At 44.3% G+C, this 26,613-nt stretch overlaps 1 protein-coding gene across 2 annotated transcripts; it reads right to left on the bottom strand.

Annotated features, from left to right (window-relative positions):
• Positions 1-1,541: 1,541 nt before the first annotated feature.
• Positions 1,542-26,366, bottom strand: Kcne4 (potassium voltage-gated channel subfamily E regulatory subunit 4). 2 transcript variants are annotated; one of them, XM_039083975.2, is made up of 8 exons: positions 26,317-26,366; positions 25,299-25,397; positions 8,646-8,735; positions 7,710-7,857; positions 6,624-6,669; positions 6,083-6,295; positions 4,533-4,762; positions 1,542-3,972 (listed from the first exon to the last, which is right to left on the bottom strand). In XM_039083975.2, exon 8 carries the CDS (start codon positions 3,944-3,946, stop codon positions 3,434-3,436), a length of 513 nt encoding a protein of 170 aa, XP_038939903.1. In that variant the 5' UTR covers positions 3,947-3,972; positions 4,533-4,762; positions 6,083-6,295; positions 6,624-6,669; positions 7,710-7,857; positions 8,646-8,735; positions 25,299-25,397; positions 26,317-26,366; the 3' UTR covers positions 1,542-3,433. The 2 variants fall into 2 exon arrangements, with proteins under 2 accessions (XP_038939903.1, NP_997691.1); NM_212526.1 differs by lacking the exons at positions 6,083-6,295; positions 6,624-6,669; positions 7,710-7,857; ... (1 more) ...; positions 25,299-25,397; positions 26,317-26,366 and having other exon boundaries at positions 3,394-3,972; positions 4,533-4,582.
• Between the last annotated feature and the right edge of the window lie 247 nt (positions 26,367-26,613).

Raw genomic sequence — 26,613 nt, 5'->3', positions numbered from 1 at the left:
CTGTTTAAAAATGGAGTTTAAGTTGCATTATGAGACCAATATTCAGCTCATCCCACAGTATCTAGGGTTAGAGTAGCATTTTACAGGATAAATAATCTTCCTTCAGTTGACCATGGATGAGCAGGTCTTACCACAAACCCTCCAGTCAGAGCTCCAAATGCATTCTGGGGTCTACTTTCCAACCAGGATCTCAAGCCAAAAGCACTCAACCCTTGGCTCAACTTCAGCTCTTCCCGGTAATTCTGATCCCATGATTCTATTTGCTGAAAGCAATCTCTTCCTCTGCAGTATCCCTGCGTGACTCTGACGTACAAAGGTGTAATTAGAACAGCATGGAGCCACCAGGACAATCCATTTACCCCATCCTGCACCATTCACGTGCTTTTGAAATATGTTTCTAATATCTGAGGTGCACAGGGCCAAATTCCCTTCGTAGTCTTTCACATGCACGAGTAAATCCGCAAGACTAAACCCCTTGGGCCTTAGGTTCTGCTTAGAAGTTCTATTTTTTTTCTTTTAAAGAAAACAAATATTCCATTAAAACGACACAGTGTACTCTGCATATTTTTAGGACAATTAGAGTTTAGAATTCCCTCTTCTTCCGCCCGTGGCAACAAAAAGGTTTTCTTAACTATTTCCTTACTAAGAATAACAAGAAGCTGGGATAAAGGGGTTTCTCTTCTTTTATTACAAACTTTCCATGGCGTCTGTCAGTGTTGATGACTAGTAAATCAAGGTCCTTGTTACATTATTCCAGAAGGTTCCAGGCTCCCCAGCTTCATCACTAAATCCGTCCTTTATAGGTAACTATTTGCAAACCTATGGAAACATTTACTTGAAATAGGAAAAAAAAATGAAGCTCATGAGAAACAGACACACATAAAAGCAAGATATTTTTCCCCTTTGTCTGCTTGGTTTGAAAACAGGTCACAGGTTTTGGTCATTTTTCTTTAGCGCTTCTGACTGTGCAAATAAACTTACAAAGGAGAGGCTGCCTGGGCTCCCCTAGCTGTCCATGTTTCGGCCATTGAGAGAGAGGAATAGCAAGAAGTCTACGAGGCAGAGACCTAGAAATCATTCTTAGATGGTGGCGGCTCAAGCAGAACTCTAGCCATGGACCTTGCATCTGACTGTGTTCATAAAGTCCACGCTGCTGTTCAGATGACAACACCCTGCCCGTTAAGCCTGGACTGCCGGGGCCACACATGTGGATGATGTTTGCCAAGTCAGCGTGCAAATCAAATGTTTTCTTGCAACCAAATTTGGAGAGACATCTTAGTGGCACCCGCCAAGCCACTCACATTCAAGTCCAAAGCTCCCGGGCGTTTGCAGAAGATGATGTAAGACCATCCTTAGCTTGTTTTCCAATCCCTACAAAGTGGATCAAAGGATGGAAAAGATACTACACACTCACCCTATAGCAAAAGAAATGTGCCTTTGCAGAAGTCTGACCCTGGACATGAGGAGATATGCTGATGGCTTTCAACAGCCTAGAGACTAGAAAATGTTGTATAAATGTTGAAGGATCAAAGAAATGTGACTTCTCAGCGAAAATGTGTTTATTTAAATTAAAAAAATGTGAAAATTACAAACCATTAAATACAACAGACAATTGTCTACAACTCGACGTGTTGGAAGGAAGTATATACATCACTTTGTAAGAGGCGCAGACAGACTTGCACCAAACCAGGATTAAGCAATGGAAAATGTGACAACGCACATGTCTGTCGCAGTAAAGTTTCAGAATTCAAGTGATTCCAGGCAAGAGGCCAAACTTAACTTGGCTTCTTTCAACTTAAACGGCCCCCTTTGGAGTTGATCCACACTCTGAATCTTAAAGTGAACAGAGGGCCCCTTTCCGCCTCCAACATAAACTACCTCTCTATCTCTGTGTCAAAACTGATTGAAAAACCAGCTCCTTGTACTGGTAACCCCTCACGGAGACATTAGTAATTGCTTTGTCTCTGATCCAGGGAGAGTTAGGATAAATAAAAATTAAGAAGGGCTCTCGCTAGAGGCAAACTTGACCTTTTGGGAAGCTTTCTGCTTCCTTCTGGTCTTCGAGGGGCACAAAAGCCTGCTGCTATGCTCTCGAGTAGCTCCCTTCAGATTTCTCTCCCCCCCGCCCCCCGCCCCCGGACTGACTGTGTTAGCATCCGTCCATCCACAGAGTGCTGCAGAGGAAACCATGCTGCCTCCTTCTTCAGTCCCATCCTGGGAAACCTACAGTAAGGAGAGCTGACTCGGATCAGCCTTGAATTCCCCAGTTACACATCTCCAGAGCCTCCAACTGTGCCTTTAAGTCAACACATCTTTCTCCAGACGAAGCGGCCAAAGGGGAAATACTTGCTCCGAACTTCCTCACACCAGGCTGTGGAGGATTTATCACACAGCACAGAGTCTAAAGATGTCCTCCCAGCCCCCTGGGGCTGCACAGCCTCAGGAGCCTCATGAAGGCAACCAGTCTTACGATGACATGCCCGGGGCCTCACAGAAGATGATCATTGGGGCTCGGACCAGGAAGCACAGTGCTTGAATCCCAGCTCTCTATGATCCTGCCTAAGTATGCCCTTCCAGAGTTCAGCTACGTGACAAAACCCCATATTTTGAGGCCCACATGGGTACTCTCTAGCCTCAGAAAACTAGGCTGGGAAAAGGAACTATAGCAGAACTGTCAATGATATGGACTTGGGTAACCCCACCATCACCCAATCCATAAAGGTCAGGAGGACCACCATGAACAACCCTGAATGCAGGCTTGTTTAGGAGGAAGCTTACTGGTAAAGAAAGCCATGCTCACCTGCAATGCTGTACAGTCAGAGTTCAAGCTCACAGGTGAGACAAAAGCTCAAACGAGGTCATAGCTTATACTCCAGGCTAATTCGGACACGTATACGAGTTACCTTCTCTCTTTGCATTGTGCAAACAATCTGGGTTCTGCCTGCAGCTTTCTCCCACCTCCAAACGAAATATATAACCGTCTGTGACCAAATGCCATAGGCACATAATAAAGATACTTACAGCCAATCAGATCTAGAAGAACAAAGCTCTAGGAAAATTAGCAAATTAAAACTAGTCCTTCAGCCTGCCCTAGGCAGTTGTCAGCCCTGGGCACAGACCGGTGCAGCAGAAGTTACCCAGGGCCTCCAGTGAAAAAACAACACATTATTCAGCCAGATGCTGAACCGGGACCCCAACACCCAGGCCCCGGAGTAATGGTCACGTTATTGTCTCTGGGACTTTTTCAGTGATGAGTCCCAAACCACAGGAACCTCGAGGACTCCAGCTGAGTCTTGTCTCTCCCTTCCCTGGGTCTGGCCCTGGGTCTGTTCAATGCAGTAGCTGCAGAGCAAAAGTGAAACCAGGCACTTGGCAAATGTCTTTCCTCTGTCAAGCGTAGCTTTCTGGAGCCACCTCCAGAGGCCTGGGGATGCTAGGAATTCTGATGGATGTTTTCTGTAGACCCTTCGCTGCTTTCATTGAGGGGCGTCTCAGAGGTCTCCTCAAGCTCCTCATCAGCCCCCTCTTCCTGGATGGTGAGGTGCACGTCAGGCGAGGAGGACTCGGAGCTCACACTATCCCCTTCCATAGAGCAAAGGGTGCAGGACAGCGCAGGCGCCACACTCTCTTGAAGCATGTTCAGCATCATGGGCACCTGCCCTGACCTCAGGCCGGACATCATAGGTAGCGGCTTCATAGCCTCCCCCCACAGCCTCTCCTCATCTTTGTACAGCAGCAGGAGGCTGGACTTCTTCTCCCGCCTCTTGGATTTCATGTAGCCCAGCATGATTCCAATCAAGAAAATGCCATAGAAGGACATAACGACCAAAATATAGAAGTATTCGTTGCCATTACCACCGCTGTTACTAGACACATGGGACTCAAGGGGGCTGCTGGAAGCTGCAGCGCTCGGGTGTGTGCTATTCAGAGGCTCCATCCTCAGCATTGAATTGCTGCTCGCCCAGCCGGGATCTGGAGAGAAAGCCACCAGTTAGACCTTCCACCTGGATGCACAGGACCGGCAGAAGGCACGCGCATGGCTCGCGAAATTGCCATAGATCAAAAATAGGTAATTAAGAACAGGAGTGAAAGGAACAGTGGGATGTAAAGCGTCTTGCCAAGTAGTTAACTCAGAGAACTTGGAGCAAGGAAGAGAAATGAGGGGAGGGAAAGAAGGAAAAGTGAGAAAAGCTTTCACCAGATAGAAAAATCAATGGTAGACAGGCAGACAGGCAGACAGACAGACATATAGAAAAATTATACACTTTATTTACACTTCAGAAAATAACTATGCATTAGTTCTATACTTTAAACATTATAGACCATATAAGGATTCATGGGGGAAAGAAACGTCTTAAAATTTGAAAGGCATGCTCTCGCTGGCAGGACAGAAGCAAACTTTACATTTTGTTTCAAAAGCCTCAACTTTCAAAGTTTCCTTATAAGAAAAAAAAAGGCAAGAAAACTTTCTCTATTAATAGAACTACCCCCCCCCTCCATGTCTCCGAAGAGAAGGAGCCTTGCTCACTTACCAAAGGCTGACAGTTTGTCCCAAGTGTGGAACTCTTAAACGGCTGAATCTGAGGACGTTTTTCTTCTGTGTCAGGCTCTGCACTCTGACAGCCCCGCTGCTGTCCTTGGGATATATAGTCAAGAAATGCATCGTCACGTGTTCCGGGAGGAAAATTTACAACAGAGGTTGACTGTGGCAGAGCAAGCAGCGGACTCAAAGCGCTGCAGTTCAACAATCTGAACTTTGCAGCTGTGAAGAGAAAAGGAGGAGGGAGCTCCCTGTCCCGACCGCCCCAGCTCAGAGCAAGAGGCTTAAGGTAGTGGAAACCAATGTGTGAAAAGGGGAGGGAAAAAAACACACTGCACACTACCCAAAGACTATACATGGACTGACCCTGGGCTCCAACCTCATAGGTAGCAATGAACAGCCTAGTAAGAGCACCAGTGGAAGGGGAAGCCCTTGGTCCTGCCAAGACTGAACCCCCAGTGAACGGGATTGTTGGGGGGCAGGCAGCAATGGGGGAAAAATGGGGAGAGGAAGCCCATATAGAAGGAAAGGGGGAGGGGCTAGGGGGATGTTGGCCCGGAAACTGGGAAGGGGAATAACAATCGAAATGTAAATAAGAAATACTCAAGTTAATAAAGATAAAAAAAAGAAAAAAGAAAAAAAAAACACGATGCATTTGAATGGATGCCCCAAAGTCCACTCTCACTGACAAGGAGAGTTTATGTTTCATCTCCCTTGTGGGAAGTAACTGATTGATATGTTACCTCTAGATTTTCACAGGGAATCCCATCCTGCCATTAGAATGAAAGGCAGTGGGAAGCAAAGGCAGAATTTACAGTCAAGAAACAATTGCTTCCGTTGTCAGTTCTTCCACTAATTGGGCGGATTTGATAAACCCTCCCTTAACCTTCCCAATATGGCTGCAGTAAAATTGTTGGCTAGTGAGGGGCAGGTTTGGTCATTGAGTAAAGCGCTAAGAACTTGATGAGTTTTGAGTTTGTTTCAGCTGAACTACCCTAGAATGCAAGGCTGGCTGGTGCAGGGTAGCCCTTTAAAAACGCAAAGATTCTTGCTTGCCTTCCACACTAAGCTCGGAAATACATTCTTTATAGTCTCGTTTGGGATCTTTCAGACTCTGTTCAGGGATTGGTGGACATCAGTAATGGAGCAATGGGGAGGCAAAGCAAGGAGAGTCCGAGTTCAGCGTCAGCCTGGGCTACAATGATTCTGTATGACAACCAAAATCTTCGGCTTCTCTAGTGATCCGTACGAAGTGAAAATGTGCTGGCGAGAGCTATTGAGAGCAGGTTTTGCTCCATTCTACCACACGTGACGGTGCCTCTGAAGCCCCACACAAGCCTGTCACACATCTCTATGTATCTCAGGCAGATCCTGGGAGAAGCAGGTATTCTCTCAGCGAGCCACCATAACGTCAAAACAGGCTGCTATGTGTGACATCAGAAGAGACACCAGGGGTTTGGTTGCCAAGTCACTTGCTCGCTGGGATGCTTACTCTAAAGGGCTGTCATTCTAATCCAAGGAAACTGGCAGGGAGCCCTTTACCTCCAGGAGCCTCCAATCAATGGAGGGGCTGCAGCAGGGCTGGCATGCATGACAGCTTTAAAGGCAGCATCATTGGTGGTCTACTGTCAGGGAGCTGACACCATGGAGAAGCATGAAAACTTCCCTCCGACTGTATACAGCACGTATGGTCCAGACGCAAGCACTGTCGTTGTGAGTCCGGCTTTGCGCCTGTCATGGATTCTGACAGGCATCCTGGGAAAAGAGTTGGACTAGGAATCCATGACACTGGACTACACACCTGATGCTCACCCCGAAAATCTCCAGCTGTCATCTGCCATTGATCCCAACACCAAGGTCATTCATGCCAGAAAAGTTCGCTCTTACCGGTACAGCTGTGTTCACCACTCTGACAATTCAAAACTCTACGGCAACATGGTAGACCTCACCTTTTCCACCCACCCACCACATAAGCACTGGCAGACATCCATCCACAAGAGCATGCACATTTGGAAGATTAGAGCAGGATAGACCATGAGAAGCACTTCTATTGGTACTTGTCATAGTGGTATGGCCCACATACCTTATGATAGATTAGTCATCGCCAGGGCATGGCCAGGCGCTGCCAACTGGGAAAGAGAAGGTAGAGAAATAGGTCACCAAGTCTAAGAGGCAGGAGCTGACAGCCAGGTGTCAGAAAGCCAAGCAGAGGCTGAGTGTCAAACAAAATCAATCCCAGGCCTGAGCCTACCGCCCCAAGGCACTAAAACCAAGAACAGTCCTGGCTTCTGGAACAAATCTAGAAAAAAAGGCCAGTGGGCTAAGAAACCAGAAGCAGAGAGGGAGTCAAATCCAAGGATTTGTCAGAGCAAGCATTAGCATAAGCCGCAGAGGAAAAAAAGGGACCCTTGAAACTGCAGACTGCCTGCTGGTGACCCTGTGACTTCTGATGCCCTGAACTCTGCAGAGATCTTTCTAGGAAACATTGGAGGAAACCAATGAGCACTGTCAGGCAGAGACATTGCTCTGTTTATGTGTTTTGCTGTCCTGGTTGGGTGTCCTCCGGATTACCTAAGGCTTCTGGGAGCTTCCTGGTGTACAGATACCTTTTTCTAGACTTTCTGCAGTGGTCTCTCCTTTCTAATATCCCTTTATCCTAGGAATGAAACTTAAGATTTGAGAGCTTGCAAACTCCTGTCTCCTATCTCCCCCAGGCCTTCTTCACAGCAAGACTCTAAGAAGCCTGGCTGTGAGAAATGGTGTTAATAAAGAGAGAACTGAGTGACCTGCTGGAATGTGTTCTGTTTGGTTGTGAATCAAAGGATGTGTGTGTGTGTGTGTGTGTGTGTGTGTTTGTGTGTGTGTGTTTGTGTGTGTGTGTGTTTGTGTGTGTGTGTGTGTGTGTGTGTGCACATGGAGGCCAGCAGTTGACATTGAAATGTCTTGTTCACTGACTCTCCACCTTATTTTTTGAGACAGGGTCTCTCAGTGGATCAAGTTTGCTGTTTCGGCCAGGCCGGCTGGGCATCGAGCCCCTGGGATCTGTCCATCTGTCTCCCAAGCACTATCTGTGCTTTGTACATCGGTACCAGGCACCCAAATTCAGGTCTTCATGCTTTCACAGAAAGTACTTTAGCCATTAAGCCATCTCCTCAGTCCAAGGTTTTACCTTTTTAATCCGTGAAAGTGCAGTCGTCCGAGCAACATTTGTGGAAAAGACTGCTTCAGCCCTCTCCAGCACTCATGGCAGGCAGCTCAGAGTCACCTGTGACTTCAACTCCAAAGGATCTGACATCTTCTCCTGGACTCTATGGTCACTGACACACAGACATAGAAAAATGGACATAAATTTAAAATTTAGGAAAAAATCTTCAAAAAATAATTGACTAGCCATATATATATGGCCAGGTCTATTTCTCAACTGTTTATCCTAGCAGTTCTGATTAAACCACTTTAAATTGGCATTTTAAATGAGCGTAAGATACTCTCCAGTTGCTATTTAGCTGGATTAATCTCCAGTACTCAGAAAGGAGAGGCAGAGTCTCTGTAAGCTCAAGGCCAGCCTGGGCTACATAGTGAGTTCCAGGCCAGCTAGAACTACATGGTAAGACCCTGTTTTTAAAAAAAGTACCTGGGTGGGTGTCTATTCTGTACCAAACTCACAATCCTGTGAAATATTATAACCATTCCATTTAAAAAGACATCGAAAAGCCAAAGACTAGGTAAGTTTCCCAAGGCCATGTTGTTAGTGATAAAATCACTACTGTGCATGTATACATGTGTGTGTGTGTCTACATGAATACATGAATGTGCATAAGAGTGTGTATGTGTATATGTGTGTGCACCTGTCTATATGTGTATATGAATGCACATGTGTGCTTATGCATGTGACAACCAGAGAGCCATGTTGTGTGCCCTTCTAAGGTTTGTCCGTGAACCTTGACCTAATTGATTGAGGTAGTGTGGCTCACCAGTGAGGTCCAGAGACTTTCCTGTCTCAACCTCTCCAGCTTTGACGTTCCAGATGTGTTTCCCAGCATCCTGCATTTTACGTGAAGGCTGAGAATCAAACTCACGCCCTAGTGCTTGAGGGGCAGGCACTTACCAACTGAACTATCTCTTCCTGTAGAATCAAGGTTTGAACCCAGGCCTGTGGAACACCAAAGCCTGCTTGCCTCTACTCTCCTCCTTCTCACTGAAGAGAAAACAAAAAAGTAATTCAGAGAGGGTAGAAAATGAGACCATGGTATTTAGTCTCTGGGGTCTTGTATGCCTAAATACTCAGACATAAGTATTCCGTTACAATTTTTTTTCTGAAGTTCATGCTATTCTCAGCATTAGAAGATATATCTCCTTAGAATATTCTCGAAAGAAATCGGTGAAACAGTAATCCCTTTGTCCTATATCCATGTGACCCCCAAGGACAACAGTTTCCCTTTAGCCTACATACACAGCTTATCTGTGGTCTTCGTGTTTTCACGTGGTGTGTTGTTTTCTCTCTTTTCTCTCCCCCCCTGACTCATCCTGACACACACTTTCTCTAGAGCTTTGAGTATTTGAGTACTTTCATTTCCTAGTGACGTCATTTTCACCAAATGACCCAAGAGTCCCTGGCCACACATCTCTGAAATTATGTTAACAGCTCCTGTTACTAAACAAAGTCCATGCTGGGATAACAGCAGAGCCATGGATCTCATCGGATTAAACATCAGCACAGAGGGCAGAGATCTGACCCAGCTCTTTCTCGCCCATGCTACGTGACCGGCTCCATTGCATAATTTCTCTGTTTTCCTTTTAGCCACCCGCAAGCATGTCAAGAGGCAGGCATGCCAATAAAAGGATCGTAAATTGTGCCAAGATCCTCAGCACTGTCCCATCCTCCACCAGGCTCTCCCACTCCTGAGCAGGCTGGGCTGTAGATCTGACAGAGTTCTGCAGAACAGAATCCCCTGTGCCCACCACTGCTTCTGCTCTTCCAGAAGCTCTTTCTGAGAAGCTTTATCTGGGAATTCTAGAGGTGGGTCATCGCTTAGTCACCCTCCCCAGATGCATGGCTCTCAACATTCCTAGCACTTGGAATAAGGCAGGGACAGGACTGGGTATCTGCCGGGTATGTAGTATGACCTCCAGGCCCTCCCTCTAACAACAGCTATGCTCAGGAGAATGATGCTATGACCTGGGCATCTTAGACATCATCCAGAGATGGGTAGGAGGAAAGAACCCACAACTCATGACAGTTTAAAGCTGTTACTAGCTCACATTTACTAATGTTTAAACTTTGCCTGGCATTTACTTAACAAATACTTGGTTAATGCCTACAATGTACCAGGAATTGCTCTAAGCACTTCTTAAATGTTCTCCTATTTAAGCCCCATGAAAACCTTTTAAGGAGGGGCTGGAAAAATGGCTCAGTAGTTAAGAGAACTGACTGTTCTCGAAGAAGAACCAGGTTCAGTTCCCAGAACCTGCATCAGAAGACTCACAACTGCCCCTCTACTGCAGCTAGCTGCAAGGAATCTAACACTTCCTCCAACCTTTTATACTTGCACTTATGTTCGCATGCCCACAAGCACACAAATGCACTTCAGCATACACACACACACACACACACACACACACACACACACACACATTTAAAAATAAATAAAACAAATCTTATAGCTATAAGACAGGATTGAATTAACTCTCAATAGGAAGGCATGAACAAACAACCATTATCCCCAGGTAGGCAACAATGACAGACTAAAACAGAACTGCATCGGAGTCAGCTTGGTGAGACTAAGGAGTTCATTGGCCTTTCTTGTAGAGCACAGGGTTACTTACCTGAGTGTGGGTAAACAACCCCAAAACAGCTGAAGCACTGCAAATTCCCACCCCATCAGATCAAGTAAGCTTCAGCAATCCTCCTGTCTCCACGCCCCATAGTACCAACAGGTGCTGGGAATCCAGTCAGTCTTCAGGAAGAGCAACTAGTGCTCTTAAATCATTGAGTCATCCTCTCGATCCCGACAAGAGTGACTAGAAAAGTTATAGGATCTGCCCCAGATTTCATCACAGGACGAGGAAGTGATGACTCTAGAGGACAAGCCTGAGGAGTGGTGGGACTCAAAGCCAAGGCTGCTGTGAGGGGACGCTCTGCAGACCCTACTTCGTCATCCTAGCCATCACGTGCATCACAGCTTGGACTGGTACCAAGCACATAGCATGTATCTCCTCTCGCCATCAGAAACAGTGAAGGAGGACATGAAAAGATCCTTCGTGGAAGCCCCATGCATTAGCTGATTTAAATTTAAACTTGAGAACAGAAAACTATTGCTGTTTCATTCCCAACACCTACAGCGGCACCCGGCCACAGTGAGCTGAAGAATTGCTTGTTAGCTAAATAGCAAGAAGAACGTGCTAGAAGCTCTTCTCTTAGCTTCTTAGCTGATTTTTACAAGAGGCTGATGAAGACAATGAGCATGTTATATGCTTATCGAACCATGAAACCTAAAGGGTCACATGTCGGGGTCACATAGCAGGAAGCTATGGAAGCCATGGAACTGGGATCAGATGTCCCACCTCCTACTGAAAGGCTACCAGACATATACTCCCTTTCTGGGACACACAGTGCTCCACAGTTGCTAGTCACTTCCTCTGGTCCCAGTTAACGAAGAGGTCAGGCTGGAGAGAGAGAGGAAGGATACTGATGAAGAGCTTCAAGGATTCCAGCTGAGAACAAAGCTGACTGTTTTTTTGTGTTTTGGTTTTTTTTTTTTAAGTGTTTTGAAGCTTTTAAAAGACTCCTTAAAACCTTCTAGGTCTCAGACAATTGAACAGGAACCAAATCAAAACCAAGATCAATTTGGCTCTAATTCTTGAATTTTCCAACAGTGTCTTGCTCTGAGAAGGGACTCAGTGGATTTAAGAGCTTTGCACAACTTGTGCTGGGCTTCTGCAAAACAGACTAAACTATGGCTAGCAGGAAGTGGGGATCTCCCTTTCTTCAGGAATCTGCTTCCTGTTACAGCCAGTTCCCATCACCTTTCTCCATCCAGTGACTCTAGAGACAGCTGAGACTCAACACATGGGCCAGCCCAAGGCAAGCAGGCCATGAAAAAAATGCTGTTTTTTTTTAATTCTTATTTGAAGATATACACACACACAAATACACACACGAGAAAGAGAGAGAGAGAGAGAGATGAAAGAAAAAGATATACACATGCACACACACACATAGACATATGCATACACACAAATGTACACATACATTTATGTGCACACATGCATATACATATGTGCACACATATACATACACACAATAACACAGACATGCATATATACATACATACATATACATGCACACACGAGTATGCACATATACACAAATACACACATACATTCATGTGCACAAATGCACACATACACACATGCACACATACACATACATGCAAACATACATATTAAGCAAGTTCTGAGTCACTGAACTATACCGATAGTCTGAAGAGTCTCTATCTCTCCACACATGTATTTTCCAATCATCCTAGCTGTCAGAAAGAATGGAATCCTCCTCCAGGAAACTCACCATGCAGAATCATTCAGTCTGTCTTGACCTGTCAGGTCACCCTGGGACCTGCTCATGCCAAAGGTGGATCTTCAGGCAAGGAAATAATTGTGAAACATCACATATTCGAGGAGAAAGGGGGGCAGGGATACTAGAAAGTTACGGCCAATAGCCAGGGCCATGCTAGAAAGTAAACACATTCTGACCTCAAGAAATCACCCTCCACAGCACACATGCAAGAAAATGATATCTGAGACGCTGGTGTAGAGCAGGCAGTGAGAGGGTGAGCAGAGATGAATGCACCACAGTGTGACAGGATCTCCTGAGGATACAGGAAATGCTGTCATCAGTCATTAGTCAGGTAAACTCAGGGCTAAGTATCTCAGGGTTAATATTCTCCAAATTCTACCCAAACCCACCTAACTCCTTGTACCGTGCCTCATTGTGCATGACAGCTATATTTGTTTGAGCTATACCTGTTCATCCACTGATTGACAGATTCACTTTTTAAAAGTATATTTGTCTTAAGACCTAAGCCAATAGAGAGCCAACAAACTTAAATGGTCAGATCAACACAGTGGAGACAGAAGGAAAATAAGGCAAAAGCAAAAAATACAAATGTCACAGAACACAAGCCTGGAGCTTTGTCAGATCCTAGCTTCATGGCTGAAGAATCAATTATGGCTTCCTCTTGGAAAGACAATGGGTCACACTATTAAGTGTGTGCTATAGGTCTGTGTGTTCCCAGAGCAGGGTCACAGGGAATTCCTCGAGCATTAGTGATAGCCTAGTATGGAAGCCCCCAAGCTCAGCCTATATGACTAACAGGAAGCCTGGATGTTTAAAGAAACTCTCTGGGAAAGGAGGGAGAGAGAGAGAGAGAGAGAGAGAGAGAGAGTGTTTCTGTGTCTGTGTGTGTGTCTGAGTGTCTGTGTGTATCTGTGTGTTTTTTCTGTGTTTGTGTCTGTGTTTCTATGTGTGCCTGAGTATGTTTCTGTATGTCTGCCTGTGTGCATCTGTGTCTGTCTGTATCTATCTATCTGTGTGTGTGTGTGTGTGTGTGTGTGTGTGTGTGTGTGTGTGTGTATTTTAAAAAAGCATATGTCAGGCTTGCACACAACTATAAACCCTAACCTCAGAAATTGGAAACTGGTGGATCAGAAACCCAAGGTCATTCTGAGCTACATATGAGTTCAAGGCCAGCGAGGTACACAGAAGACTATCCAAAGGGGGAAAAAAGCATTTTTTTAGAAGTGAGAGAGTAAATTGAACCTGTTTCTTTAATGAGGATTGCCCTAGGCCAGGCGTGGGTAAAGCATAGCATCCCATGGTGATGAGGAATAGGACAGGCTCCCATACCAATGCCTGGACCCCTTTTATCCTCCACCACTCGCCAGCACTGAGCAATGTACTTGACAATGTGATGTCAATTGTGTAACCGGTGTCTTGATTGAAACTGTCAGAGTTTCATGGAATGCTGCATGCGTACTTTGCACATGGTCCAGTGCCTGCTAAGTATTCCTCATTAGCTAGTACATGAGTCCTTATCAACACCATATGCTTGATAGACTTCGCATTCTAAATTGACATCCAGTCTTTACATGATTAAGCTTCCCATTATAAATGACATAAAGTAATAGTTTCTAATTGATTCATAATATTATGTCAGCATCGTTACTAACTCTGGAGTATTTTCATCATGCCAAATTGACCCAGCATAATCCTTAACACTTACGGACAACCTGCTTTACACAGCCTCTGGCAGCATCCTCCACTCTGCTTTCTGCTTTGGGTTTATTCGTTCTTGACATTTCACAGAAATGGGGGCTTGGTAAGATGCCTCATCAGTAAAGACGGCTTTCTGATGGCCCAAAAGCCCAGAGTTCTATACCCAGCACCCATGTTAGGTAGCTCACAAACACCTGTGACTCCAGCCCTGTGGTATCCAGTGCCCTCTTATGGCCTCTGAGGGTTCCTGCACTTACGTGCACACACCTGTATCAGGCACTTGAACACACACATAATTTAAAAAAATAAGTTAAAAGAAACTTGGGGCTGGGAAGATCGTTTAGCAGTTAAGAGCAGTTGCTACTATTGCAGAAAATCTGAGTTTGGTTCCCATCAGGTCACTCACAGCCACCTTGAACTCCCTCTCCCGGGAATCGGCGCCCTCTTTTGGCCTCCACAGGCACTGCAAACACATACACACATACGCATAAAAAATAAGTCTTGAAAGTCACACTTGTAACTTTGGGGTTCTTCTTCATGACTGGCTTCTTTCACTTTGCAAAATGTCATCTACATTCAACTACCTCAAAAAAATCTATCATCACTATTAGAACCTTATTTTAGTTTAGATACACTGTCTGTTCCTACATTGATGGCAAAATTCCACAGACCGTAATCTCTAAAGAACAGGAATTCATTTTGCACTTCTGGATGCGGGAAGTCCAGGATAAAAAGTGGCAAAGAGTTCAATATCTGGTGACATCCTGCTTTCTGTTTCCAGGAAGGTTCCCTGCTGCTGCTGCTGCTGCTGCTGCTGCTGCTGCTGCTGCTGCTGCTGCTGCTGCTGCTGCTGCTGCTCAAGCAGAAGCCAGAAGGACAGGTGGAGCAGGGGGCCTCCCATCCATTTCCTTTCCCTAGGGAACTACCCATGAGCATGGCAGTATGAGGATTGTATTTCATGTTTTACAGACAAGTGCCACAGCTCTGCACTGACCTTCATTCCCAGCTTGTGCTCAAGCTCAGGACCTGTGTCTTCCTTAAGCACTCGCACATCCTCATGCATTGTGAGGCTTTCTAGATCCCCAGCAACATGTCAAAAAGTTTTCAAAGTCTATGTAAATGTTCCATTCTTTAGTTCTCTCTTTTAAGCTGTTTTTCTTTTTTTCTCTTTCTTTGTCCTTTCTTTTTCTTTTTTCTTTTTTTTTTTTGTAAACCTATTGCTTGCCCCCAAAACTAACCATTGTCTCAGACAACCACAAAGTTAATCAATTGCCTTTAGTTGTATTCAGCAAACACCCCTGGGGGCATAGCTTTTCTCACTGAGCAAGATGGGAGTCAAGTTAACCAAGACAGCCTTGCAAACAGGATTAAGCTGGCTTTAATTATCACTTTGACACAACCTAGACTCACCTGGAAAGAGAGTCTCAATGAGGGGATGTGTCTATTGGGTTTACCTGTGGTCCTGCCATTGAAGGATTGTCTTAAGTTAATTGGTATGGGAAACCCCAGTCGACTGTGAGGGGTACTATGCTCTAGGCTGGAGGCCCTGAACTGTGAGTGGGGTGAAATCAAGCTAAGCACAAACATATATATATATATATATATATATATATATATATATATATATATTCATACATACACACACAGGTATGTGTATATATATTCATTTCTCTCTGCTCTTAAATATGGATATGCAACTGTTTTAAGTTCCTTTCTTGATTTTCCCACAATGATGGACTAGAACTTGAAATCGTAAACTACAATAAACTCCCTTCTCCCCTAAGTTATTTCATGTCAGGATATTTTATCACAATAATAAAAGAAGAATTAGGACAAAGGTCTTCCAGGAAATAGCCGTAAAGACAAGGTAATGGCAATGCTTTGGGAATGAGTCTTTAAAGGAACTCCAGCCTGTTCTGCTCCCTCTGCTTAGCTGCCAGGCATGTAGTGACCTCCCCAATAAATAGCTGTCACTATTGTCACTGTAATCATCATCCCATTCCTCTAAATATTGAGAGGTAAACAACTACTATGTTTTCCATTTAATGAATGGAGAAGGGGAGTCAGAAAGGTGTTAAGGACTTTTCGAGAGTCACATAACTAGCTTTGAGGGTGTTGCTGCTACAGAGAAATAGTAAGATGATCCTTAGGCCTATGCTGCCACAGGCCACCAACCAGCCAGAAACATAGCCAGGGCTAGAAGCACGTTGAACAAAGGCTGGGTTCCATGTCTGGTTCACTATAACCCCCAAGGACTGGGGCCTCCCACTATACTTCCCTGTTTTCTATATATTCATCATGAAGAAAGACAAAAAAAAAAAAAAAACCAACAATCTATGTACACAGTGGTACAAAGGAAGCCCAGAGAGCAGGAAAAGAGCAAGTGGAGGAAGATGTCCAATGTGAACCAGTGTCTGGACAAAAAGAATCCCCTCCTCTCCGTTTTGCCCTTTCTAAAGATTTATTTTACTTATTTGTATTTCCAGGTGAATAGATGGGTGCCCCCTAAAGCTATGGATGAGTGTTGCCTCCTAAGGTCAGAAGAAAGAATTGGATCCCCTGGATCTGAAGTTACAAGCAATTTTAAGCCATCCAAAGTGTGTGCTGTCAAAGGAACTTCCAGAGATTCCTAATGACCCCCTCTGTGTGGCTTTCCACTTCACTTAAACAGTCAGGCACCTTCCTTCTCTGCTGTCATCATTGGGACACAGAAGACCACTTTTTACCTGCCAATCATTCCTCCCCTGTGCTCTGTAAAATGGCAGGTGTGTTTGGATCAGAACACCTCCTATCCTCACAGAAGGTGACTGCCCAGAGATGAGGAAAGGCAACTTTTAAGCCTAGGGAGGAGAGAAAGACCTTAGGAAGGTAAATGTAGGGGCCTGGAGCCAAATCCCTGAGTCACATGCTTTCGTCATCCATACCGGAGTCACTGCCAAACTCTCAGAAAAGTGACTGGGGAAAGATGACAAAAATGCTGTATTCAGTTCCCAGTCACATTTCTACAGACTTTATAGCCAGCTACCCTACACTCTTCCCCATCTTTTCTTAGTGAAGAGTCTGAATAAGAAGTGTAAAGCCATTTCAAGCAGGCCAGCTCCCAGTCGTTTGGCCCCTCCCTCCACTTGCCCTGCACAGCTATTTGTTTGTTTTACTAAAGGCTTCACCATTAGTGGTGGGAGGAAGCCATAAATGAAAGCAGTCACCAGCTTCCACAAGCTAAGAACCACAAACAGCAATAAGAGAATGTTACCCAAGGTCCAGGAGATTCTAAAAGAACCAGTACTCCCACCTTGAAGACCAGACTACGCTAAACTTACCGTTTCACTGAGGTGTGAAATAGAGATGTAATGGGGTGGTAGGCATGTAATCCATGGAGCTAGAACAGACTTGGGACAAAAGAGAGCGTGAGGCATGCTCTGAGGCTACCTGTTCATGCAGAATAGGAGTGGCCCACCTTTATTGTCATTGGGACAGAGACCAAATAATGTGAACCCAGTTCAAATAAAGGGAAGCAGCAGAGCCTGCAGAAGCTGGGAAGGACTGCCTGTTTTCAGGTATGGGACATAGATCAACACATCAGAGGAGATTTCAAAGGAGAAGCTGGAGACAGTTACGACTCTAGTTCAATGTGGGAGTGGTGGCTGGACACCCAACCAACTCTGTTAGCTAACTGAGTCATCATAGCCATATATCCTTAACTACTCCTTCCCAAAAACATGTTAGAGAACAACATAGAGTGCATGGACAGATGAGATGGCTGGCAGGAATGGCCCAGGTCATTCCGGGATAGGGAGGGCTGAGGCACTTCGGCTTTTCAATCTTAGGCAAGAAGTATGACCCAGATCAGCAAGGAATAGACAAGAAAATGCTGAGAGATGAGAAGCCTGTTCTTGGGAAGGGATCCTAGTAGCATCAATGAGAAGAAGGTGCACGAACTGTGTAATTGTGTAATTGTGGGTGTAATTGTGGGAACACACCAACCCAGGTCAGAGTGTACCTTCCTTCTTGACATCATTTTTTAGGACATAAAGACTGCTTCCTACCTCCAAGCCACTTCTCTACGTCCTGGAAAATAACAAGTATATTCAGATGAGGGTATCTCCTATCTACGTGGAGGGTGGCCAGACGCAGACAAAGGTCAATGTGTCCTGCATTCTGTAAGCTTAGAGGGAATGGGGAGACCTTGGGAAGGCAAAAGTAGGGGCCAGAATCTAAAGTCCTGAGTCACACATGTTCCTCATTCATCCCCAAGTCATGGCCAAACTCTCAGGAAAGTGACTGGGAGAGATGAGGCTGCTGGGAAAATCAGTGAAGAGCACTGACCTTTTGCACTCCACCTCGAGCTGCTCACAGTACCATCATGGGCTCAGCCCCTGCTTCTATTCCATTCCAGCATGTTCCCCAGCCTTGAGTAAGAAGAGTAATTGTATCCGATGCTGCAAGAGCTTATTCACCCAACCACTCATCCAATCAGAATGAAGTATTCCTCTCCAGGTTGAGCTAGGTGGTAGAGCACAGGGCTCTAAGCATGCATCCTTACACAGATCTTGAAGCTGAATAGGGAAATGGGATTCTCCAGCACATGTGGGAAGAAAAGGAAGAAGGTCAGAGGAAACATTAAAGTCTATATAGCCTTTGTAAAAAGGGAAGTTGGAAGAATATCTCCTTTAAAAAAGAAATGGAGGGTTGGGGATTTAGCTCAGTGGTAGAGCGCTTGCCTAGGAAGCGCAAGGCCCTGGGTTCGGTCCCCAGCTCCGAAAAAAAAAAAAAAGAAAGAAAGAAATGGGATGTTTGCTTTAGGTCTGTGTTCCATGCAACATGCTGCTAGAATTCAGCCCACATCGCGCAGCCAGCTCTGAAGGAGACCTGTGCCCTAAGCTGCTGTTTGCTGGGTTCCCAAACTGTCCTCATACAGTCCATTCACCCCCTCCACAACTCCTCCCACTTTCTACTTTCTTCCCGTTCTGCCTCCAAGGCCTACTACAAGAAACAAGGCCTTGTGCCATCCTAAAAAAAAAAAAAATCATACTTTCCCCTTCGGCCTAAGGATATGTTGGCCCTCTCTGTTCTGCAAAGTGTTTCACTATAAGCCAGCTTACATTTCTGAAGATATCAAGAGATAGTTTGTGAAGTGTAACATGGCGGGTATCATGCAATAAGCTCCCAGCTATAAGAACAACATCTTCTTTATGTTAGTTTTCCTCTCAGAACCCACCCAGAGCCTATCTTATATGAACAATGATTTATCCAATTTCTCAGTATTCTAACACTTTTCTGAACAGCTTCCTTACAAGATGGCTACAACTGTCAGCAAAAGCTTATAACACCCTAAAGCTGCATCCATATATCCTTTCCACTACGATCACTAGCTCCACCCTAGTGACTAACAGAGTATTTTCCTCTCTCCTCAACACAGCAAGCCAACAAGTATCTGCAGTTGGCTCCGTCCTATGCTCACTCCCACCAAAACTCTTCTTAAATGTACTCACAGCCAAAAAGAGACCATCGTCTTGACTTGGTAACTAGACACTAGGGAAAAGGGAGGCAAGAAGGAAAAACTGAGTTCAAAGACTAGGGCTGAGTGGGATGGGTTTGAGGTTTGGATAGGATCCAGTTCTCTGATTTGGGGATTCATTCTCAGGGACAAAGACATAAGTCCTGGGAATTCTCAGAGAGAACAGTAGAATTGCTTCACTCTTTCAGAGGGCACCCAAAGAAGGACATCATGTAGCTGGACTCAGTGTTGGGGGAAGGAGGCACCTCAGAGACCAGTGATCCAGGGCAGATTTTCTGTAGTTGGCTGATACTATAATGGGGTGACTGGTCGTGGAGAATGAAGGCCTATCTGGAGCTCAAGTTCGACTGAAAAGAGATCTTCTTAGAGATCATCCCACTCCGCCCTTCTATCTACAGACAAGAACAGGGCCTCGGGAAGAAGTAAATTAAACAGTTGCCTACATGTGCCTTCACAGACCTAAATGAATAGCCAACACCCCCTACCATGCTCACATCCAGACTCCAGATAATCATGTGGAAGGCAAAGCCCACAAGAAGAGAAAATGGTATGAGAGCAGAAGACAGAAGGACAAAGAAAGAACACATGGAATACTATACAGGTGTTAAAATAAATATGGATGTATGGCTCTGCGTGTTAGAAGTAACACATACATTAAACAATTTAAAATATGTCCCTGAAGGAAATAAGACAATTACTCTAAAAGAACCAGACACCCTCTCTCACTGCCTCCTTCTCTCTTTTGATGTGATATTGTTTATATGTAGAGAGAGATGCACAGAGAAAGAAGGCAAAATAAACAGGTGGGTAAGTCAGTAGAGAGATGGATAGAGAAACAGACAGACTGACAGGTGAATGAGGAGTTGCTATGATCAGCCAAGACCTCTCCATGAGGCAGTTTGTTTAATCCTTGCAATGATCCATCCTGCAGTTGAGAGGTCGGAGACATGGAGAGCCAGAGTTCATAAAGTCACTAGATGGCAAAGCCTAGAGTCAAGTCCAGGTAACCCCAGTATCATGACTGCTCACCTTGATGGCACTCAACATAAAGAGGCTGAGAGCATTTCAAGGTTAAAATTCGTCCTCAAGAAACCCAAAGGATAATGGAACTCAAGGGGGAGAGAGGCGTGAATAAAATAAGTGAAAGAATAAAACAAGCTGTCATCCTGCAGCTCAAGGGGGCATCTGTCCCAGAGGGGAAACCAAGTTTCTTCCCACTTAGACAGAGTGGCTGAGAGACTCTGGTCTGCCAACCACTGTGCATTGCAAGTCTCTTCTCTCTGTTCTACTTTTGATTGTTCTGTTAAGGATCAAACCCATGAACTTTTCCACCGAGCTACCATCCTCAGTCCATCCCTCCTGTCTTCACTTGGATCAAAAGCATAAACACTCTCTAATATCTCTATTCTGTGGGTGCTGGGAATCAAACTCAGATCATCAAGTTTGGTGACAAGCACCTTTGCCCACTGACTCATCTCACCATCCTGTCTTGGTACTTATAAAATGTAATTGACGCAAAAGTTGTAGGGCTTAAGGGAATTCATTCTTAAAACATCTTAATCCAAAATTGAATACCAAATCATTATTCTTATACAGTCCAGCTTCAACTCGTCTTTATTTGAAAAGTGCATGGGGAGACTGGGATGAAAACTCTATGCTGTTTAACCATCTGCTTTAGGTCTCTCGGTCTTGGCATTGAGGTCGTGATTAACTGACACACATTTTACATTTAAATATTTGAAAACATGGCCATCCTTGTTGAGAAACCTTTACCCCGATTTCTCTGGCTAGTTTTTTTCTATCTTTCGCATAAAATAAACCTTGATCTCACACACACACACACACACACACACACACACACACACACACACCCCAAAATGCTCATTTCAATAGTTTCTATAACATAAGAAATGAAATTCAAACTACCAAAATATATACACTAGAGGCAATCTATGAGGTCTAGCTACTTCATGGTGCAGAAGAGGAAGCTAGGATCCAAGTCTTTTCCTGGGAATAACAATAGCAGCTATCCTATCTTGGGCACGTTGCTCTGTGGTGCTCAGGACAAACTCTATAGTGAGAAGCACTAGGTTGGATGGGTAAAACACCTCTGTAAGTCTCAGGATGCATCTTCTTCCTTGGACATTATTCTGTGATGGCTATGACTAAGGTCAACATGGCGTCATGCCTGGTATCATAATTTGGGCCAAAACCCACAGCTGGCTAAGTCATAGACTTTGGGAGAACCCAGTACAATTGCTATGCTAAATAGACATAGTAATAAACTGTACCCTAAGTTCTTGTCTTTATACTCACAGATTAGAGCATCTCATTAGAGATGCTTTTTTCACAGTAAATGGGAATTAACTAAAAGAACCAGAACTAAGGTACAGAGAATAAAAGACTTCGGAGTGCTTATCTCTAAATGGGACTCTGAATTACAACCCCTCCCCTAAGAATCAGGGTCATCAGGAAAGAGGGAAAAATGATGGTGAAACATTAGAGGTCTATCACAAAGCAGAATTCACTAGACATGACAGTTCCGTTGCACACATGAACTCAGAGTAGCTTGGACTAAATACTTAAGACTTGTACAAAATCCAGCCATCCAAAGTCTGTGTATAGATGTGGAAGGGCTTATGGAATCCCTCCCCTATTGGAGGAGCTATTAGCAATTGATGGCTGCCAGGGGAGGGTGTGCCAGTGTTTTTTAGGAATGTGTGACCTGAAAGGCCACTCATACTCTGGTGGATGACAGCACTAAATAGACTTGGTGGGTATTAGAGAGAAAGAGACAAGGACAGAGACAGAGGGGTGTATACATTTGGAGGGAAGAGTAAAGTGTTGGGGCATAGGGGGAGAATTAGAAAGGAGAGAATGTGGGATGTGTTTGATCCAAATGTACTACATGAAATTTGTGAATGTTAAATAAAATATTAATGTGTATACTGAAAAACATTAAGTGTGGTTAATTTGCAAAGGGGCTACATGAGAACTATAGAGATCTACTTTTTTGTGAATGGGTATCTAATGAGTATGGAGTCCACTGCTTTACAAACAATGTTCAGTATGAAAAGTTGTGCTTCTAGAGAGCTCACATAGGACCCAGATAATCAAAGCAAAACAAATTCAATGATGTCATAACTGAGACAGAGTGGGGATATAAAAATCCCTCTAACCAATTCCTTTTCCTCTATCACATCACCTAGGCTTCCTCTTCTAAACCTCTGGGCTCTGAAGACCATATTATGAAATACTGGTCTAGTTCAGTACCTTCATGTCACTAAGAAATGGAAACACAAGAAGGATACACCCATTCATTCAGCAAGTCAGGGGCTACCTCAGGACCAGTTTCTAGACCCCCAACCCAAGATTATTTCCAGAGAGTTGCTATTCTAGATGAGTTCATGTAGTCTCTTCAGTAGTTTGCAATTTATAATTGACAGCATTTTCATAGACTCTTATCTTCTGGTCAATGCCCGCAGCAGCCTCTGTAATCAATACCCAAAAGTAAAGGAAAACTACTAAGCCTTTGAGGTGAGAAGTCTCCACCCATGACAGGGAAAGGTATCTGCAGCCCGTACCACCCATCGGAACATTCATGCTGGTCCTCTGAGTAAGTAAGCACCATTTCTTGGAGATAGAATGAAAGGGCTTGAAGAAACCATCAAGATTTTTAGAACTATGCATCCATTCGAAAAGTGAGAATATGTAATCACTTTATAAGTTGCAGAGTACTTTAAAGGTATCAATGTTGTGTCTAAAAATCAACTTGAAATAGGGAAGAGATTTGTCAGTAAGTGCACATGGACTATTGTGATTGGAGTTTACTAGGTAATTACTATTGGAAGTATTAGTGGGAAGACAGGCTCCTAGATGGAGCATAAACCTGCATTTGAAAACGTCCCAGATAGATCTGAAAATGCCCAGGAACAGAGGGGAAAATCTCAACAACGTCCTGATCAAAACCTAGCTCTCCCCTTGTATATAAGCATTAAGTATTGGGAGAAAACTCTTATTCTTCTATATCTCCCATAGCATAGTGTCGATGTTCTGCGTGAGAGAGCCAAGATGCTGGGCTAATAAAGAAGCTTTTGTATTTGCCAAGGGATTCTCTGGCGCTTCTCCAAATGACTGAGCCAGTTGGTTCTCTGAGACAATTCTCTACCGTAGCATAACAGAGCACCTCAGGGCAGGCTGACCTACTTCTTCCATCAATCAGACATCAGTTCCCTCCCATAAGGTCAGGAGATCGTTTCAAGGTCCTTGATGGTTTTTCTCTCTTGAGGGTAAAGTAGCAAAATTAATCTCTTCTGCATCACCCACTTTACTCTTTCTTTATTCTAACTCCTAATTTTTTTTAAATCGAGACACATTGATAAGTAGTGAATTCAGGAAAAAAAATGCTGTGTTGTTGTTGTTGTTATTCAGAGTTGAGAAGGAGTTATAAAAACTGTTCAAGTAGAGACAAGGATTGAAAGTCAATGCAGAATTTAAATGGAAGCTGATATGGGGTCCCCATCAAAAATCTTTTTTTTATTTCTTCTAATTTTGATTAAAATAAAATTACATCATTTCTCCATTTCCCTTCCTACCTCCAAACTTTCCCACATGCTCTTCCTTGCTCATTTTCAAATCTATGGCCTCCTTTTTCATTGACTGTTCTTACATGCATGTATATGCATATATATACATACATTAATAAATACATACATATATACATACATACATTAATACATATATACATACATACATACATACATACATACATACATACATACATACATGTTCCCAAATATAACTGTTCAGTCTGTGGTTTTCAGAACTAGAAATGACCTCAGGCTACTCAATTCCTGGCTTCTCTGACTTTCCTTTGAAATCTACCCTCTAGCACCCTATAGTTTTGACATTTTGCATATCTGTAAAAATTGGCATGACTGAACTGAGAACAGGACCCCCGTTGAAGGAATCAGAGAAAGAACTGGAAGAGCTTGAAGGGGCTCGAGACCCCATATGTACAACAATGCCAAGCAACCAGAGCTTCCAGGGACTAAGCCACTACCTAAAGACTATACATGGACTGACCCTGGACTCTGACCTCATAGGTAGCAATGAATATCCTAGTAAGAGCACCAGTGTAAGGGGAAGCCCTGGGTCCTGCTAAGACTGAACCCCCAGTGAATGTGATTGTTGGGGGGAGAGCGGCAATGGGGGGAGGGTGGGGAGGGGAACACCCATAAAGAAGGGGAGTGGAAGGGGTTAGGGGGATGTTGGCCCGGAAACCGGGAAAGGGAATAACACTCGAAATGTAAATAAGAAATACTCAAGTTAATAAAAAAAAAAAAGTTAGCCATCTTAAAAAAAAAAAATTGGCATGACGTGGTTTCATCTACGTCTGCTGCCAGCTTGGATCATGGCTGCAGTGGCTTCTAAATGTCTGTGTGGCCAAATGTTGTGAAATGAATCCTATCAAACAACCTTAGGTGGTCCGGAATAAACGGGATGCTCTCACGATGCCCTCTCTTCTCTTGTGAAAGTCTTTTAAATGAGTTGATGGTCTTACGGCTGGAACTTTCGGTGTACGGAGTCCCACGTCTTCTGGGCTGCTCTCAGAGCATCTTTCCTTTTGACCACATGCAGAGCACTCTTTGCCCCAGCTTTACCAAGATTTTTCTGCCCAGGTCACATGTTGGTTTCTGCTCTATTTTGTGCTCCTGATGTTTCACTCTAATTGTATCTTAAAACAGCTAGCAACAACCACGGCATAGCCTGAATGCTGCAGTGTCTTGAAAGTTCCTCTAGCAGACTGATTTGTCTATCACCCTTAAAACTGGACTCCAGTAAAGTCTCAGGACACAAACAAAATGTAGACAAATCCCTTGCCAGGCTCTCACACTGGTCTTCAGTCAAATCCCCCAGAGCACTCTTGTTACCCTGTAAGAAGAACACGCTTCAGTTCTTATTCTTACCGGCATTCCCTTTCTTGAACTCCTGCAAGAACCAGTCCTCATTCCCTAGTATATGTCTCTGAACTTTTCCAGATTCTTCAGGAAAGGCATTTCCAAGGGCTAAAGAACAATACAAATTCAGTCAAACTGCTTTTCAATTTTCTGTGTGTGTTGAGGTCTTTGTCATTATAACAAACACTTAAAAAGAATGTTTCAAAGTGAGGAATGATAGTTTGAGCTCCATTAGAAGTTTTCATCTACAGTTGTTTATCCCATTACTGTGCCAAGTCAGGTCATCAAGGCTATAGAAGGAACTAGAAAAACATTGTTCTCCCAATATAAGGCGCAAAAGGAGAGAGCAAGCACTCCTGCCCTGGTGGGCTTCTTCTATTTTCTCCTTTTATTTCATCTGGGCCCCAACCTCCTCAGTAGGACCACCATATCCACAAAGTTCTTTCCACCTTCTGTTTCTGAAAACAGCCTCACAGACACACAGAGGGAACTTGATCCTACCCAGTTCACAGTCGAGATTAACTGTCACATGTCAGTTTTCTGTTCTAGCTTTTCAGGTCTGAGACAAAACAACTCAAGGGTGGGGAGTGTCCGTACTTAGCTTCAGAGATTTCACTCCTTCGATTTTAAAGAGGGCAGTGCAGGGGAGCTCACACTAAGGCAGCCAGAAGACAGAGAGAGGCAGAGAGGTAAAGAGGGAGACAAAGACAAAGAAACAGAGACAGAAAACAGGAAACAGAGATGGACACAGAGAAACAGAGTTAGAGACAGAGATACAGAAAGAGAAAGTCAGAGAAAGAACAGGAGAAGACATCTCATATCAAGGTAGTCAGGAAGCAGAGGCAGACAGACAGGCAGGTGGGTAGGCAGGCAGGCAGGTAGACAGACAGGCAGACAGACAGGCAAAGAGGGGGGTAATGTCTGCAATGGCAATATCTCCTTCTGACTCATTTCAACCTAATGGTCCTATTCAGGGCAACCCTTCAGCAACATTTCCACCTTCTGCCTTGGCCCTATCTCTTCCTACCTTCAAAATAATTTATCACAGAGTAACCTTGCCTTTGGCCATGACCACAAGTCATTAGAAAGCGGTAAGCAAGTACAGAATTCCAAAAAACAAAGTGTAGGGTGTTCTGCATGCTTCTAGAACCAGAATTGGTCTTGGAATGAAGTCAAAGTGACACAGCCCATAGCCCATGATAGAGCCCAGAGATAGAGTGTGATTTAAGTCAAACTTTCTGATTCACTACCTAGTCTTGAGGGAAATAGCTGTTGTTGCCAAGGGTGTTCGGGGGTGAAGTGGATATCCTGCACCAAGGCGTGG

The sequence above is a fragment of the Rattus norvegicus genome, chromosome 9, assembly GCF_036323735.1.
Source record: "Rattus norvegicus strain BN/NHsdMcwi chromosome 9, GRCr8, whole genome shotgun sequence".
Lineage (NCBI taxonomy): Eukaryota > Metazoa > Chordata > Mammalia > Rodentia > Muridae > Rattus > Rattus norvegicus.
Note: the sequence above shows the minus strand (reverse complement) of the source record. Positions and strands in the feature narration are given on the sequence as shown.